The following is an 18,767-nucleotide window of genomic DNA, read 5'->3' as shown; positions in this document are numbered from 1 at the left end:
TTAAATTGCAGATTTAATCCACTTCACTCCTGTCTAATCAACAGTCCAGAAGCTATTTTGTTGTGGCCTTTGTGTATGGAAACCAGTCAGGAGAGAAATGAATGGAATTATTAACATATATATTTTCAGTCCACAGACTATTTTGATAGTTTAATTAATTCATAGACTGTCTGCAGACCCACAATGAAAAGAATAATTTGTCTCCATTTTAAAGCAGGAGGTTGAAATGTTTATTTTGTCAGTAACTCCCAAATTCAGTGGATGGCCTAATTGGAATGTAAACTCTCACTCTCTCTCTCTCAGACACAAGACTGTTTTCACTTTACATTTTGGTTTTTCAGTTACTTGGCGACATGTGAAGAGATGTTGCATTAGAAACATAACACAGGAAACATTTTATGTTCTGGCTGTGATTAACAAACATGGAATTCGTGGCATTTTATTTCATAAATCAAAGGTCTCCGCACAAATTTCCTGTTTTTCTGCATTTTTAAAACTTCCGTCTAAAAATAGCACAAAAATATGCAGAGTACATGGAGCCAGGTCAAAATCAGTGGCTAGTCTGCACAGTACAATGCAGAAGGAAAAAATGCAAATATTTTTTTAATAGAGATTTGCAAAAAGCTGCTGAATGAGCAAGAGTAGGCGAAAACTTGCAGAAGGGTCTGAAGCTCTGTCTAGATAAGATGCTTAAACTACTGACATTTCCAAACCACCAACAAAGGACACGCATAAGCTTACAGCCATTCACTGTAATTAGGTTAATCCGAACATCTCAGTTATATGTGGTGTGGAGTTGTTGTGTCTGAATAAATTATACTTGTATTCCTGGGCTCATCAGCTCACCAGGCCTACACTGCTCCACTACCAAAGGAGTCTTGTGCATCTAAGTGGAACAAAATAGTCAATGAGTCTAGGTTAGTTTCAGTGGAAAATCATTAAAAATAATGGTTCTGTGTACATGTTTCAGTGGAAGACTAGCAATGGAGAGACAAGCTATAGTCCATACTGTGACAGATATGGCCATTTCCTGCAATATCCTGGACAGACCTTACTGAATTAAGTTTACGTATCTTGGGAGTTCATTGTATTAAAAATGCAAATGTTTATGTATTATAGTGGGATTGTATGTACATCTCTAAAGGGGAGACATGACTTAATGTCAACCCTGGGAAGTTGTTATGAGAGCTTCAAAGGACTCTTAACAATGGGCCAAACGAGAATGAATTTTTAGTTGAGTGGGTTTTATAGGAAATACTTTGGAGGAGGGGAATGCAAATTCCCACCTCCGGATCCAACCTTTTGAAGCTACATCCCAAGGAGAAACTCCTTGTCTGCTGATTAACTGTTCCCAGGGTCCCAATATCAAAGGCCCAAAGTGTATAATGGAGTGACTCTCAGATTCATGAGTGTTCTTATTTTGAGCAAAAGGTGTTATGAACCTGTTACCACAGGAAAATTCATGTGTGTTTTGAAGGACTGATTCCTACCAGGACCCTTCTGGAGTTAGGGCGATCCATAGGCACCGACTTCCCCTCTGCCCAGTGGGTGCTCGCCCCCCTGGCTCCGCCCCACCCCACCTCTTCCCGTCACTGCACCGCCCTCGTCCCACCCCCATTTCACCCCTTCCCCAAAGTCCCCGCCCCATCCCGCCTTTTCCTACCCAAGCCATGCCCCTTTCCCGCCCCCATTCCACCCCCTTCCCCCAAGTCCCCGCCCCTGTCCTGCCTCTTCTCCGCCTCCTCCCCTGAGCACACCACATCCCCGCTCCTCCCCCTCCCTCCCAGAAAGTCCTAAGTGCCGCCAAATAGCTGTTAGACGGCAGGGGGGTGGGAAGCGCTGGGAGGGAGGGGGAGGAGCGGGGACATGGCACGCTCGGGGGGGGGGAAGAAGGAGGCGAGGAGGGGGGAGCTTGGCTGCCGGTGGGTGTGGAGCACCCACTAATTTTTCCCCGTGGGTGCTCCAGCCCTGGAGCACCCATGGAGTCAGCGCCTTTGGGGTGATCTCTGGTAAGCTTATTAGCATGTGTGTAGGTTCTTTTATTGTTTTAATATGTTTTTTTTCTCTAACGTTTTCAATAAGACTAGCTTAAGAATAAATGTTCTTGCTCATGAAGAGCTGTGTGGTACCTTCTACCTGTGGGCAGTTACGCTGCTTATTTCCTCTAAGGAGAAGGCAAAGCAGGCCTGCTTAGTCAGTCTGACTTGCTGGAGAATTCACAGTGTGGTCAAGAAACTGTGCAGCCTGGAAAACCCGCAGTCAGAAGGGAGAGAGACTGGAGTCTCCTCCTAAGAGAGGTGACAGCTGAGAAGCCGGGAGCCTAGAGTGGGTGCTCTTGCTTCACCACAAGGGGAAAATACTTGCCCTGAGCTATGACACATACATCTTGAGGGGGGAGAGAAAAACAAGAAACTCATCAAACTGGTTTGGGCCAGCAAGTTTAGAATCAGTCTTGTGGATGGGGTATATATGGGAGTCTGGACAAGAAGAGAAAAACTTAGGCTCACAGGAACAGGGAGGTGAGTTGCCTGGGCATTATATTTGTACAGCATCTAGCACAATGGTCTCCTGATCCTGAAGATGCTACCACAATAGAGTAACTTATAGCAATAATTGTTTGCAGTGTTGTTGTAGCCCTGTTGGTCCCAGGATATGAGAGAGACAAAGTAGGTGATGTAATAGCTGTTATTGGACCAACTTCTGCTGGTGGAAGTTACAAGCTTTTGAGATACACAGAGCTTCCACCAACAGAACTTGGTCCAATAAAAGATATTATCTCACCTACCTTGTCTCTCTTACAACAGCGATAACAGCATAGACAATGGATCCAAAACTTTGTGACCTGCTGGATTGAGATGAAAGAGGTGGGGAATGGACGAGAGAGAGATTTCCCTTTGCAGGCTCCATTTATAATTTCGGCCAGAGTTAGGAAGATGGGTTGATTTTAATTTAGTAGTTTAACACATGCTGCCCATATGAGAATCATACTCATGGTGGCAGCTTTTAGGGGCTGTTAGGACTAAGCCCCATTAATAATACCCAGCTAGCAGCTACACTTGCAGTTCTCAAACTGTTGTATATGTACCACTGATGGTCCATGAGCTACCACTATATTTAATTTTCCTGTGACCTCTGGACATGATCTCTCTAATTTGCCACCTTTACAAACTGAGTGCTCATATACTGATCATCCTAAATACATACAAGTGGGGAGACATGAACCAAAGAGACATTTCATGGACTAAAAAGCCAATCTTCATGGAATTAAATGAAGAACAGCATAGAGCAAAATTTGAAAACATCTCTTGAAAAATGTTACATTATAAACATAAAAAAAAGGAAATCAGAAATACAGAAAAATCATTATTTCCAGTTATTCTCTCCTATCTGTATGGTATAGGTCACCAGCTGGTTGGTCAGGTTGTACCCAATTATTACAAAGGCCTGTTTGGCAAAGTTAGAATGAGTTCTTTTTGCGGATACAGACTAACACGGCTGCTACTCTGAAACCTGTTAGAATGATTGTCTCACACAATAATAGTGATTACATGTATTTACTTTTTGAAAGCTCTGTTCACTTTTTCCTTCTGATTTTTTGTTGTTGTATTAAACATGCTGTAAACCAGATGATAAAGGTGTGCCTATGACTCGTATGTTTCAGGTTTCTGTGCTTTTTTTCTGTTCTGTTACACCAGTGTGAATATGAAGTAGTTCCAGAAGTTACTTCAGCTTTACACCACTGTAACAGAGCAGAGTTTTACCCCAAACCTGTACATATTATTTTTTTTCTCTCTCTATCAGTATCTGAATCTTTGTACCCAACTGCTGCCCCCACTCCATCATGTTCTGTGGTAATAATATCTCTGATGATCAATCTCTTTTTACAACATCTGCTTTGCAGCCTGCGGAATGTTTTCTAACTCGTCCTGAGGAAAAAGAAGAAAACACTGTGAAGGTGAAAAGGAGAAGGAAGGTATTGGAAACTCCCTCTCCACCCCCCGCCCAACTGAAAGTTCAACACAAATGATCTTTGGGTCTGGATGGGTGCAGTTGCTTTTATAAGACATGTCAGCTTCAGAATAGTACAATGTCAGTGGTGTCCTTGAAATGGTTTTAGACGCTTGTTTCCCTTGGTGTAGTGTACTGGGACCATAACATTGCAGCCAGTTTTATGAAAGAGAGAAAATCAACTGTCTTAGAAGAGAAACCTTTCTCAACTCCAGTCAAATACCTGCTTCACACCTACGTACCCAACCGCAACCTTGTGTCCAAAGCTGTCTAGAAGAGCTTAATGCAGGGATTGAAAGGGCATTGGGGCATAGAATCACCCCATCCCATCCTTTCAGCCAGGCCACAGCAGTTACTGCATTTCATGGACAGTAGTGCTTTGGTCCCTTTTCTCCCCACAGTATAGCTACTGGGGTCCTTGTTCTGTATTGACCTTCTGACCATGACCCATGCCTGTCCCCAGGGGCACCCTCCACAGTCCTGGTGGAGATTATATAGCACCAAGTGTGTTGTCTTTCTGAACAGACTAACATGCTTAGCTGTCTCACAGAGCAGGTACGCAGGGTTTTAATTTCATGTTAGACCTTGTACACACCCCAGGGGATGGGAGGATTTTGCCTTAGATGCAGGTCTGGCATTAATAACCATGTCACTTTCTTTGCAGCCAAAACAAATGCATCCCATGATGAAAATGGGTGACTAGACCTAAAATAAACCTCCAGTTTTCATGCAAACAGTAGAGGCTTAGTTAGATCTTTTTTTTTTCAGTGGTAATATGCCATTAAGTCTGTACACATAACCTGTCAAGTAATCATCATGAAGAATTTATTATACTGTACTAACATATAGGTTCCAAACTAATGACTCTCTCTTTTATAAATAAATAAATAAATAAATAAAGTAAAACCCTTTGCTCCTTAAGCATCTGGAATGAATTGGAAGAAAAATAATAAAACTTCCTGTGTGAAGAACATTTTCCCACAGCTTTCCTTGAAGAAAAAGAGTATGATCAGGTGTCCTCGCACTGACTGTTATGGAATTTCTCGTTAACATCAGCATCTTCCTCAAGAGAACCATAATTTTCCAGAAGGAATTGAGTGAGTCAGTGAATGACGTAATGAGCCTGTGAAACGACAGTTATCCCGTGGTACTAAGCAGAATGAGTCTTGTTGATCTTGGGTTATTATCTGTTAGATAATTACTCTCTATAAAACATCTCCAAAAAGTGGCCCAGCTTGCAGTCATTACACAGCAGGAAAATTTTACTGAATCAGGATGGAACTTGCATTACTGCTGTTCACTGAGTGAAATCACATAGACATGGCAAGGGCTTGCGCCAAAGTCCGCTGCAAATGCTCCCAGTGCTTTCAAAAGGTTCTGGTTCAGGGCCTAAATGTTTTGGGACTGGGCAAAACATTTTCAAGACCTTTCTTAGGGCCAGGTTATGATCTCTTTAGTCCCATTGGTGAGCAGTTAGCTGGGATCGCTTAAGCGAGTAACATGTCACTAACAGGAATAAGGAGTTCACAGTCTGGCTGTTAGGGTTGTCCATATTTTAATACCCTCTGTCATGCCAAGCTGTTTTCTCTGCTTGAAAAGCTCTTGTTTTTAAAAGAAGTAAGATCATTTAAATAAAGAGGGACCCATGTTCTCTTCCCTTGTCATTCATTTAATTAATTAATTAAGAAAGTGAAATTATGACTTAAAAGCATGGCAAAACTCTGACTCATTTCAGTGGGATTAAGATCAAGCCCTAAATGAGGGCTTCATTTATAAAATACCATTTTCATGACTGCTGGCTAAAGGTAGGCTGCTCAGAATTTTTAAAAAGTTTGTCACTCTCCTTTATGATGTATGAAAATGGTCTCAAAGTATCTATATATAATATTGCATTTGAAATTTCAACTGCTGACATGTCCTTATGCTGTACAATCCAGCATCCTTGCTCCTGTCTCCCAGTTGGAGACTGAAAACTGTACCTCAGGTTTCAGTCCCCTGAGATATCACCATCCAGGTCCTAGAAAGATCTTGCCAAAATCCTCCAACAAACAGATGGAAATGAGGACCTGGTATTCTTGATGTGGTTGGCAACCCTCCAGGATTGGCCCAGAGTCTCCAGGAATTAAAGATTAATCGTTAATTAAATATTATGTCATGTGATGAATTCTCCAGGAGTACACCCAACCAAAATTGGCAACCCTAATTCTTGATATTTTTAGAGCAGTATTGTCAACCCCAATCATTCAAAAATCATGAACTAGGCCCCCCAGAATCATGATCAGTTTAAAAGCAATAACATTTCAAATAAATCTTGGGGTTTTTTTTCCTTTGCCTGTTGGTTTTTGAGCTGCTAGGGTATTCTCTAGTCATGTTTCCAAACTGTTCTATGCAATCAAGAGGGCTGCAAGCTTACCTTTTAAATTTAAATGAGAGCTGAGATTCTTCAATAATCTCTTGACTCCTGTAGCTGGAGCTTTAAGAAAAACACCCATTATTGTAATATTTGTGATACATTTGAGAGACTCGGCAACACTGCTAAAGTAATAAATTAAAAAACCTATCACCCAACTCCTCCCCCAACACAACCTTTGAGAAAATGCCAGTATTGCAGTAGAGTGCATAACAGAGGTACAAAGATGTTTTGGTTTTTACTTCACAATGCATCTTCACAGGCTGCGGACCCAGTTCTGAAATTTTCACTCCCAATGAAGCAATTGGAGTTTTGCCCAATTATAAGGACTTTAGGACTGAGTTTCACCTGTATAAGATTATGAAGAAACATACTCTTACAGATTATCGTTGGATTGTCAGATAGCAAACACCATATTGAAAATGCCTTACATCTCCTTTTTTTACTTTTGTTTGTAGAAGAAAATTTCTGATATTCTTGCAAAATCATCTCCAAAACCAGGCATCCCTGAAGACCTACAAAAGCTACTTAATCAACACTTTGGTACTAAACGTTCAGTGATTGAACTAGAAGAGTTAAAACTGCCAGGTAAAATGTGCTGTATCAAAGAGATGTCTTGTGCATTTCCTTCTGCGTGGGGGATGGGGATTCATCTGTTTTAGGAACTAAAGGATTTCTTAATCCAGATCTCCTGAGTTTTATGGGGTTTTATGAGAATTTTTTCTTGTAGGGTATTGCTGTGCTGATTGAGTTGTGAATTCTTTTGGAATAAGTAAGTGGGTTTGTTTTCTAAATGGTGCAGTTAAGGAAACGAAAGGAAGCATTGTTTCAACATATCCAGTCATTGCAGAACATTAATTTCAGGAAGTTTCTTTTTTGATAGAAGTGTGGGGATTTCTAAGTAATGGTTTCCAAGTTACTGAGAGCCAGGAAAATTGGTCTTATTCCTGTGGTTAGTGGCGCTGTACTCAAACATTTAAGATAAGGCTTCACCTGAGCTGAAATAAATTCTAAAGAAGGAAGAATAGTCAGACACCATTCTGAATTAGTTATGGAATGTTGACTACACTGCTCTTATCACCTGTTGGCTTTTTGGTGAGCTATATGAAATGAGTTGGCAGCTTTAGTCCAGCCCTAATGGACGGATTTTGTACCAAAACTGGCTGCTTGTTGGCAGTCTGACTGGAGAGAGACAGGTGAGCCCAGTGATAAAATGGGCAGGGCATGGAGACTGAACTCCCATCTCACTCCACTAAAGGTTTGAGGTGAAGAGGAAACTGTACTGCTGTGCATTTTGTTCTATGAATAAAGTGGAATTAGTTTTCCAATGCTGTCAATGTGAAGGGGAAGAGGGAGGGTTGTAATAAAAATCCACTTTTCTGTGCTGTCAAAGTGGAGGGGAGGGGGGTTGTAATAAAAATCATTACAATTTTCTTTTTGGTTTAGACAGAGAGGCCTTCCTCCCCGTAGCTTACCTTAACCCCTAAAAACTTTAGCCTAAAAAATTTTGATTCCTTATTTTGAGCCCAAGTTGTAGCATTAATTCTTGTTGTTGGGTTATATAAGAAGATACTCTGAGCTCCTGTTTATTGATATTGTATACTTAGAGTCAAAAGGGCCCCAGTAACAAGTCTGTTGGCTCTTGTTTTATCTCATTGATACTCATTGAACTCTTTGTGCCCTGTGCCCCCACTATGATCCTTTCAGCCAAGCTGCACTCTCTGTTTTTGACTGTTCAAAGCTTGTCTTTCTAGATAACTGCACTCTCTTCCCAGCTTCATGCAGAGACATGTGATCCTAGACTGACCCTCCTTTCTTTCTCTAGGGTTTGCTTAGCTTTCTTCTTGAATCAAGGGAGAGTTTTGCCATCCTGCCGCATTGCATCCTAAAAACCAGAGAAGTCTCTTCCATCCTCTGTATTGCTATGAAGCACTTACATTTTATACATCTAAACCCATAGGGTTTTGTGCAAATAACAATACTCTGTTGCTTTCCTGTTAAGAAAGGCCTTTAGGCTAGTGAAGCGACCCATTTCCATATGGATTGGGTCTTGGGTTGTTTTTTTCTTTCTTTTCTTGAAGGGGGAATTGGAAGCTTACAAAGCCGAAGGGATTGGTGGCTTCTGTAGCTGTCAAGTCATTCGTATCAACTCACTGGGCAGAACAGAGGGCAACTACTTGAAGTTGTTTAGTCGTGTTAGCAAAATACTAAACATAGATGTTCGGGTTTGAGCCAACTTGGTTTCTGGCTGCTGCAAGCTGTAGTTATGTGGTTTTAATCCTTTCTGGGTTTTTAAAGGTATTGTTAACATCCCGGTTCTGCTGGTTTGGTGAAAATAGCCATTGACCCACGACATGTATTTAGTTTCCTTTTGAAATTGGAAAATTAAGAACTCTGTCCTTCTACATCTTCCTCTGAATTATTCAACATTATTAAATCATTAATATGAGTTACTGTATTCAGACTGGCTAGGCCCTCATTAGCACAAATAATGGCAAAGATAGATTACACAACTGCCCTGAAGGACTGAAGATAGGACAGCATCAAAAATAGACATTTAGAGCTGTGAAATTACTCCTTGTAAAGTCTTTTCTACGCTGCCCTTTGGACTCATTTAGTATTGATAGCTTCACCTTTGGAATTAAAACTGCAGTTGAAACCTTAGTGTTTTATCCTACAGTGCTGGGGAGGTGCATCTTGTAAATAAAAAAACCAAATGCATAAATCAAAGACTGATCCTGTAAGGTATTGAGCACGCTCACGTCCTCTTAGACACAGCCCCTAAGTAAACAATTAGGAAGTGATTGTTAATACCAGGGGTCAGATTCTGAATTCTGGTGGTATAAACCTAAGACTGCAGCAATAGAAAATCCACCACATGGAGGGTGCAATGATGGAAAGCAGCTTCCTTCAGCAAATTTAGCTGGCAGGGCTTCTGCTGTGCTCCAGCTATAAATTAAGTCTGCCTTCACATCCACCCTGTCAGAAATGGTGAAGTGAGGTTGGCAGCAATAACATAGCCTCCGCTTTGTTTGAATCTGAGTGCTTCCCCCCTCGGGTGCCTGGGGATCAGTTGACAAGAGATAGCTGCTAGGGTTAATTCGGTCCAAAACACGTTAGCGGATAGATTGAGGTGTTAAATCGTGGGAGCCCTTGGGCTCGTGGAACCCCCACAACGAGCCGGTACTGAGAGCGTGTGGAGTTGGTCGACGCTATGCCCCGCTCATGAGACAGCTCATGGTGTCCGACAGCATCAGGTGGTCCAGAGACATCTATACGGGACACCGTCAATACCAGGTTGAGTAATCGAGACCACCGACCAGGGAAATAACCCACTTCCTTCCTTGATGAACCAAGGGATGCATCCCACCCATGTACTTATTCGCTACACTGATACTGACTTGGACTCTTAATACATTCCATGGGCCCACTTATCCACTGACGCTTTAAAAACTCCCACACCCCAATCTGGGTCTATGCTGGTTACGTGATATGTATGTATCTCATGATCCTTGTAACCAATACCTGTAATCCCTCATAACTCAAACCTGACCCCAGATGTACAGTACCTTCCCTCTTAACTTGTGTATGTTTAATTTTAACTTTAACTTTAACTTGAATAAAATTTTTAAATCTGTTCTGTTCAATGTTTGGACAAGTAACATGCTGATAATTACACGTGCATCCACAATCAAAATGCTTTCTCATGCTCACTTAATACTAATTATTTAAAACTAGGAGAGACAGAAGGAAAGCTGTTAAACTGGCAAGTGAAGCTCTGGTCTATGATTCAGCTCAAGTTGTTCTGTATTTGCCACTTTGAAATACCTCAGGCTAGAATTTTGTCCCATCCTACTGTTGGAGAAAAACTGCTTTTATACTACTTTAAGCCAAATTCTAGGGGGGCACCACAGTTGCAGTATCGGAAACAAACTGCCCATTCTTGATATTTCGCACAAATCATGTGGAAGCATATACCTTTTGTGTCCCCTCATTGAGGTTTTCAGATTGACACCAAATTGCCTTTAACTAACACTTTACAACAAGTGATCAGAGAGATTTTTTAATCCTATAGTTTTATCATTTTCAGAATAAAAAAATATTTAATCTACATGATTACAGACACATTACCAAACATACCCCTCCTAAAGATATGCTTCCTGGAGTGCCAGGTTTCATGCAGCATAATGATGGTGCGGTAGGGTGCATTTGGAAGTCTGTGTTAAAACTCTGAGTTTGTGCATTCTCACAAAAAGGAGGAGACTAATGGCCATTGACAGCTATTGGTTTAACTGAATGGGGATTAGTGGCTGGGTAAAATTTGGCAGATTTATATCTGGGATGGAGAGAGTGTCATCGAGAGGGCCTCCTAGTGAGGATGGGGAATTAAAATGCATGTCAATACAGTTACTCCTCGCTTAACGTTGTAGTTATGTTCCTGAAAAATGCAACTTTAAGCGAAACGATGTTAAGTGAATCCAATTTCCCCATAAAAATTAATGTAAATAGAGGGGGTTAGGTTCCAGGGAAATTTTTTTCACCAGACAAAAAACTATATATTATATAGACATACACACAGTATACATTTTAAACAAACAATTTAATACTGTTCACAGCTATGATGATTGTGAAGCTTGGTTGAGGTGGTGAAGTCAGATGGTGGAAGAGGGAGGGATATTTCCTAGGGAATGCCTTACTGCTAAATGATGAACTAGCACTTGGCTGAGCCCTCAAGGGTTAACACATTGTTAATGTAGCCTCTCACACAAGGCAGCACGAACACGAGGGAGGGGAGACAGCATAGCAGACAGAGACAGACACACACCTTGTGTGTGGGAGAGAGAGAGAAATGCACACTGCCCCTTTAAGTAAGCTGACCCACTCTTAAGTGCACTGTCTTTTTAAGTGAATCAGGAAGTTGAGACAGCAGCTGCTGCCCCAAGTTCTCTCTGACTCTCTCCGTCAGTGTCCCCTCCCTGCTCTATATGGAGAAGGGGTAAGTGGGGTGCAGGAACAGGGGGGAGGGGGACACCCTGACATTAGCCCTCTCCTTCCCCCCCTGCACAGCAAGCAGGGGTCTCTGGGAGCAGCTCCAAGGCAGAGAGCAGGAGCAGCACATGGCAGTGGGGGGAGGGACAGCTGAACTGCCGATTGATAGCCTGCTGGGCGGCTGCAGCACAGGGAACTTGGGGGAGCAGGGAGCTGATGGGGGCCTGCCAGTCCACCCTGGTTCCAAGCCCCCACCAGCTAGCTGCAACAGGCTGCTCTTCCTGCCAGCAGTGGACAAAGCAGGCGGCTGCCAAATGACGTTAGAAGGGAGCATTGCACAACTTTAAATGAGCATGTTCCCTAATTGATTAGCAACGTAACAACGAAACAAAGTTAACCGGGACAACTTTAAGTGAGGAGTTACTGTATTTATATAACTGTGATTGAGCATAATTTACAGACTTGTGCAATATGAAAGTCCAGAGAGAAAAGTAACCCCATTGATAAGAGGATGACCCACGTCTTACTTTTATTCTATCCAATCCTGATTGTTTTAGTGACTCCTGAATGTAGGATTTGCCATGTTAGATTGGACCACTGGTCCAACCAGTCATAATGGTTCTGGCTGTGGCTTCTGATCGATTTCACAAAGGCATGTGAAAACCCTCCATTATGTATGTGGTCAGTTGTGTAATGCTATATTTACGGTGGGTGAGGAGAGAAAAACGTTCAGATAATTGAGGAGGGAATTAAAATTGTGTTGATAGATTTTACCATGATTCGGTTAAGCAGTTCACAAGCTCATTGCTGTTGCGTAGTGGGGACCACGAAACTCTGCCTTTCCAAAGGGCACTCCACATAGTTTTCAAAGAATAAGCACTACTGGTAGATTTAATCCAAGAAAGATTTAATAGCTATACCTAGTGCTGTACTGTAAACTTATGAATATACTCAATTGTTCTGTTGCAAATCTGTCAACCAAAACATTTTGTGTCTCATGGTTTCAGATTCCTGTTTCCTGCCAGCCAATGACCTCACCCACAGTTTTTCTTCATACCTGAAGGAAAGTGAGTAAAATATTGGTCGCAAGGAGTGTGGAGTTTATTTATAAAAAAAATTTTTAGTGCAGTATTCAAGAGAAAGTAGAATCCTCATGATATACCCAAGATAGTATGCATATCTGCCCACTTAAGAACATAAGAACGGCCATACTGGGTCAGACCAAAGGTCCATCTAGCTTAGTATCCTGTCTTCCAACAGCGGACAATACCAGGTGCCCTGGAGGGAATGAACAGAACAGTTAATCATCAAGTGATCCATCCCCATTCCCAGCTTCTGGCAAACAGAGGCTAGGGACACCATCCCTGCTCATCCTGGCTAATAGCCATTGATGGACCTATCCTCCGTGAATTTATCTAGTTCTTTTTTTGAACTCTGTTATAGTCTTGTCCTTCACAACATCCTCTGGCCTGGAGTTCCAGAGGTTGACTGTGCGTTGTGTGACGAAATACTTCCTTTTGTTTGTTTTAAACCTGCTGCCTATTAATTTCATTGGGTGACACCTAGTTCTTCTGTAATGAGAAGGAGTAAATAACACTTTCTTATTTACTTTCTCCACACCAATCATGATTTTATAGACCTCTATCATATCCCCCCTTAGTCATCTCTTTTCCAAGCTGAAAAGTCCCAGTTTTATTAATCTCTCCTCATACGGCAGCCGTTCCATACCCCTAATAATTTTTGTTGCCCTTTTCTAAACCTTTTCCAAGTCCAATATATCTTTTTTGAGATGGCGCGACCACATCTGCACGCAGTATTCAAGATGTGGGCGTACTGTGTATTTATATAGAGGCAATATGATATTTTCTGTCCTATTTTCTATCCCTTTCATAATGATTCCCAACATTCTGTTCGCTTTTTTGACTGCTGCTGCACATTTGAGTGGATGTTTTCAGAGAACTATCCATCATTTTATACATATAGTTGGGATTATGTTTTCCAATGTGTGTTACATTGCATTTATCAATATTGAATTTCATCTGCCATTTTGTTGCCCAGTCATCCAGTTTTGAGAGATCCTTTTGTAGTCTTTCGCAGTCTGCCTGGGACTTAACTAACTTGAGTTTTGTATCATCTGCAAATTTTGCCACCTCACTCTTTACCCTTTTCTAGATCATTTATGAATATGTTGAATAGACTGGGCCCAGTACAGACCCCTGGGGGACACCACTATTTACCTCTCTCCATTCTGAAAACTGACCATTTACTCCTACCCTTTGTTTCCTATATTTTAACCAGTTACCAATCCATGAGAGAACCTTCCCTCTTATCCCATGACTGCTTACTTTGCTTAAGAGCCTTTGGTGAGGGACCTTGAAAAAGTCCAGATGCTTGTTGACCCCCTCAAAGAATTCTAGTAGATTGGTGAGGCATGATTTCCCTTTACAAAAACCATGTTGACTCTTCCCCAACAAATTGTGTTCATCTATATGTCTGACAATTTTGTTCTTTACTATAGTTTCAGCCAGTTTGCCCGGTGCTGAAGTCAGGCTTACCGGCCTTTAATTGCGAGGATCACCTCTGGAGCCCTTTTTAAAAATTGGCTATCCTCCAGTCATTTGGTACAGAAGCTGATTTAAATGATAGGTTACGGACGACAGTTAGTAGTCCTGCAATTTCTCATTTGAGTGCCTTCAGAACTCTTGGGTGAATACCATCCTGGTCCTGGTGACTTATTACTGTTTAGTTTACCAATTTGTTCCAAAACCTCCTCTAATGGCACCCCAATCTGGGACAGTTCCTCAGATTTGTCACCTAAAAAGAATGGCTCAGGTTGGGGAATCTCCCTCACATCCTCAGACGTGAAGACTGATGCAAAGAATTCATTTAGTTTCTCCGCAATGGCCTTATCGTCTTTGATTGCTCCTTTAGCACCTCAAGCGTCCAGTGGCCCCACTGGTTTTTTAGCAGGCTTCATGCTTCTGATGTACTTAAAAAAAATTTGCTATCGCTTTTTGAGTCTTTGGCTAGCTGTTCTTCAAATTCTTTTATGGCCTTCCTAATTATATTTTTACACTTCATTAGCCAGATTTTATGCTCTTTTCTATTTTCCTCATTAGGATTTAACTTCCACTTTTTAAAGGATTAAAGGATTAAAATTAATCTTGACCTTGAAATATTCATAAATTCAGTTATATTACATCTTTTATGTTTTGCGTGTTTGTATTCTGCAAGATTATTATTTTGCATCAAAATATTTTAGTTTTGCTCTTAAATAATATTTGGGAAAATATTTCTTAATATTTGACCACACTTTGTTAAATATGTAAGGCTATGTCTATGCTTATGGTAGTGTGTAGAGTACATACAATGCACGCCCCCCCCCAGCATGGATATAAATAGCAGTGTAGATGGTGAGGTATATATGAGTAAAGACATGCCAGAACCTTATGGCATATGCCCTACACGGCTCTCTACATGCCCAAGCAATGCCTCCCTATCTACACTGCTGTCTTTAGCAGTGCAGTGTTCCGCTGCCTCCTTGCTGCTGGAGCCTTTCCCCACCACAAGGAAAGACTCTGGCAGTGGTGAAAGGCTGGGGGAGAAGGGGGCAAGGGAGCAGAGAGAGGCTCTGGCAGCTCCCCGCTGCTGAGGCCTTTCCCTGCAGCAGTGAAAGACTCCTGGCAGTGTGGGAAGGCTCTGGCAGTGGGGAGGCAGCAGGAAAAGGCTCTGGAAACTTTGTGTAGCTGGAGTCTTTCCCCACTCCCTCCCCCCATCAGAGCCTTTCACTGCTTTGTGTAGCTGCACATCTCAGTGTGGACTCAGCTTGCGTTTTTCACTGTGTGGTGTAGCTATGCGTACCCTAAACGCCGCCACCCATGTAGACAAGGCCTAATTACGTTGTCTTAATTTTATTGTACCATTTCTACCTGTCCCTGGCTACTAGTAATGGGATCTCCTGATTAAGTAGATCTGCTTTTACATCCTTGTGGTACAGTTGCAATAAATGTATTCCATTTAACAATTGTTCTCTCTATTAAAGCACTACTATAAATCAAATTGCATTGCAAATTTAGGGTCAAATGAAGTCAATGGATTTGTGCGTGTTTATACAATGGCTGCATTTTGACCCTTACATAACCTGTTTTCTAATGTAACCTATTTGATAATCATATTTCATTGTTTGGTACGAGACATTTTGTTTGTTAATTTTTTGGAAATATCTTAATTTACATGTTTTACAAACTGAGATTGTGAAGTAGTGTGCTGTAAGTATATTCTTTCGGCAGGCAGCTATTCATCATGTACTTTAGCATTGCAATATGTATTTAAGTCATAGCTTTCTCTGTGTATTTTGTATTTCTTGTTGCAGTCTGTCCCAAATGGGCAAAACTTCGTAAATCCCACAAGGAGAAGAAGTCTGTGCTGATGCTGATTATCTGCAGTTCTGCTCTCCGTTGTTTGGAGCTCATTAAGTATGTTAAAAGCAAATGTTATGTTGAGACTGGCACCCGGTCAGAGGTTTTGCCTGGAACCCTAGACATAAAGGCAAAACTGGGACAATGTCCTTTGCTAGCCAACAAAATTACTGACTCAACTGATGCAATATCCTTCACTCCTCCAAAGCGTGGTACTGTGGTATTTGGTTTAGACTAAAGTAGAACTTAATAACTTAGCTGCATAGATCTACTGTTTTTGTTACAAACCAAAAGTAAAGTATAGTTGCTCTTAGAAAGACATTCAACCTATTACACTTAAGAACAGATTAAGTGCATAAAAATGCATAGCTCAACACTATCATTTTGAGTGCAGTGTCAGGACATTTCTATGACAAAGTTCACTAGAAACACAGGGCTCTGGGACCTCTGTGGAGACCAATGTGTCTGGCCTGTGTTAGTGTTTCTCAGTCTTTTCAGGTTGGCAACCCCTTCTTCATTATAAAAGTAAGAGTAAAGAAAATGTATCGATAATAGATTGTAATAAATTTTCACTGCCTCACATCCCCACCCCACTTGGCTTTTGTGACTCTGCTTCCCAGGGTCACGATTCACTGGTTGAGAAACACTGGTCTGTGTAATGTCCTGTTTTCACTTGCCTGGAATACTAGGCCTGCTCTGTGATTCTGTCACTCCTTAGTGACTGATTTACAGAGAATAAGCTTTATTTTGAATTCTATCTTCTGTGTTTTTGAGTCTTTAGACTGCACTATGGTGACATGTACAAACTTTTCTCTGCAACCATGAGAGCTAGAATCTTTTTTTTTATTTTTCCACTGAAGGCTGAGAGTTTCCTAACTTCATTAGCTTGGCCTTAAAGAAAAATACTAACTACTGTGACACTGGTGATAAAATATTGGCTGCTCCATGAAGCTAGGGTCTTCACAAATCCAGCTCTGTTTGCAAGACTGGCACGAGGAATATTTTTTCCCCCTCCCATAGCTTAGACACTCTGGATGTAGTAGCAGTTTTTCTAGGTGACCCAGCCCTAATGCCTGTTTCCCTAGCTCATGAAGCCATAGAATGGAAATCTGGACAGGAGCAAGGAGCTATTTCAGTCCCCCCAGAGTTGCTGATGTCTGTGCACTGTGTTGTTGGTAGGCTAAAGGGCAGGTTGCGGGAGGGAGGTGTGTGACATGCACTGCCTGGAGTTTGGATCATCTGCCCCGTATTCTCTCTGTTAGTTGTAATTTGCATCATATTTGTGAGAGCCAGGGGGAAATATTTGCTGGTGACTGAGAGGGAGATGTGTGGAGGTTTCTGCCAGCTTTGAGCAGCCTGATTACTGGCAATGTTGCCAATATCAGAGATGCCAAGGTCATGAATGTATGTATTTGAAAACAGGGCACTGTACCTTATTGCTTTCTAGCGGGATAAGTGCTGTTTAACAAATGAATGATGTTCTTCAAGTGTTTGCTCATGTCGATTCTATTTTAGGTGTGCACGCACCCACGTGCGCTCTCATCGGAGATTTTTGCCTTAGCGGTATCCATAGGGTCGGCACTGGCGCCCTCTTAGTGCCATGTTCATGTTCGATATATTAGGCGCTGCCGGCCCTATGCCCTCTCAGTTCCTTCTTACCACCCGTGGTGGTTAGTTGGAGCTCCTTTCCCTTTCCTGATAGGGGTTAGCAGTTCTTCTACTTCAGTTTTCGAGCCTTAAGGCCTTGTAAATAGTGTGTTTACCGTAGTTAGTAAGTAGTTACTTAGAGATAGCGTCCCAGCGGGGACTTTGCCCCAGGTGGGGCATGCCTTGGTGTCCGGGTTTTAAGCCCTGCTCTGACTGCAACAGGCTTATGCCTGTTAGTGACCTCCATAGCAGCTGCCTCAAGTGCTTGGGGGAATTGCTTGGGAAGAATCAAGTGTCGCATCTGTGAGAACTTTTGTCCCAGGACTCAGAAAGAGCGAGACCCTCCATTTGAGAGCTCTTCTCATGGAGGCTGCTCTCCGCCCAGCGTCTGAGCCTTCCCGGCCAGACTCTGCCCCAAGCACCTCAGCGTCAGTGTGCAGCACACCCCCGGCACTGGGCTCCGCCCTGCACTGCTCCCCATCGCCGGTGCCTAAGAAGAGGTCGAAGAAGAGCGACTCCCCGGCACTGAGTAAGAAGGGCAAAGGACTCAGTTCAGACCGCCAGCCCACACCGGAGCCACGTGAGGACACCTGCCCGATTGGGGCCCCGTAGCCCCCCAAGGGATCCGCCGCTGACTCCAGGGAGCGGTAGGGGACCCAGACTAGTGGCAGGGCTGACACCTTCCCAGGCTCTCCTGGCGCCCAGAGAGCAGAGGCCGCTGCCGGCACCACATGTGTCCTAGGACATGGCAAAGGCTCTCGGTGATTGCAAGCCAGCTGTATAGACCCCCCAGAGGGCAGGCGAACGATGCCAGTCTCTGGAGACAAGACAGCGCTCTCCGTTTCCACGCCCCAGGTCTCTGTCTTCTGCGGGACGTCCTAGATCACCGGCACCATGCTCGCAGTCTCCACCCTCTTGACGCGGGTCGCCTAGATCAGGGGTTCTCAAACTGGGGGTTGGGACCCCTCAGGGGGTCGCGAAGTTATTATATGGGGGGGTCGCGAGCTGTCAGCCTCCACCCCAAACCCCACTTTGCATCCAGCATTTATAATGGTGTTAAATATATTTAAAACAATTAATTTATAAGGGGGGGGGGTCACACTCAGAGGCTTGCTTTGTGAAAGGGGTCACCAGTACAAAAGTTTGAGAACCACTGGCCTAGAGGAAGGCACTGGTCACTGTATCGCCGTCACCAATCATCCTCCCGCCAACTGTCTCCGCAGCGCAGATCCACATCTCCCAGACAGTGGGAGTGGTCTCTGTCATGGTACTAATCCCCCCGGTCCCAGCACCGA

The 18,767-nt window shown here is 42.8% G+C and overlaps 1 protein-coding gene across 1 annotated transcript in view; it reads left to right on the top strand.

Annotated features, from left to right (window-relative positions):
• CMSS1 (cms1 ribosomal small subunit homolog) overlaps positions 1-18,767 on the top strand; it is a 366,127-nt gene that overhangs the window by 335,167 nt on the left and 12,193 nt on the right. The window contains exons 3-6 of the mRNA XM_065423240.1: positions 3,902-3,973; positions 6,877-7,006; positions 12,415-12,474; positions 15,780-15,882. Coding sequence (XP_065279312.1) covers positions 3,902-3,973; positions 6,877-7,006; positions 12,415-12,474; positions 15,780-15,882 — 365 coding nt within the window. The remainder of the gene's footprint in view (positions 1-3,901; positions 3,974-6,876; positions 7,007-12,414; positions 12,475-15,779; positions 15,883-18,767) is intronic.

This window comes from Emys orbicularis, chromosome 1 (assembly GCF_028017835.1).
Source record: "Emys orbicularis isolate rEmyOrb1 chromosome 1, rEmyOrb1.hap1, whole genome shotgun sequence".
NCBI classification, from domain to species: domain Eukaryota; kingdom Metazoa; phylum Chordata; order Testudines; family Emydidae; genus Emys; species Emys orbicularis.
Note: the sequence above shows the minus strand (reverse complement) of the source record. Positions and strands in the feature narration are given on the sequence as shown.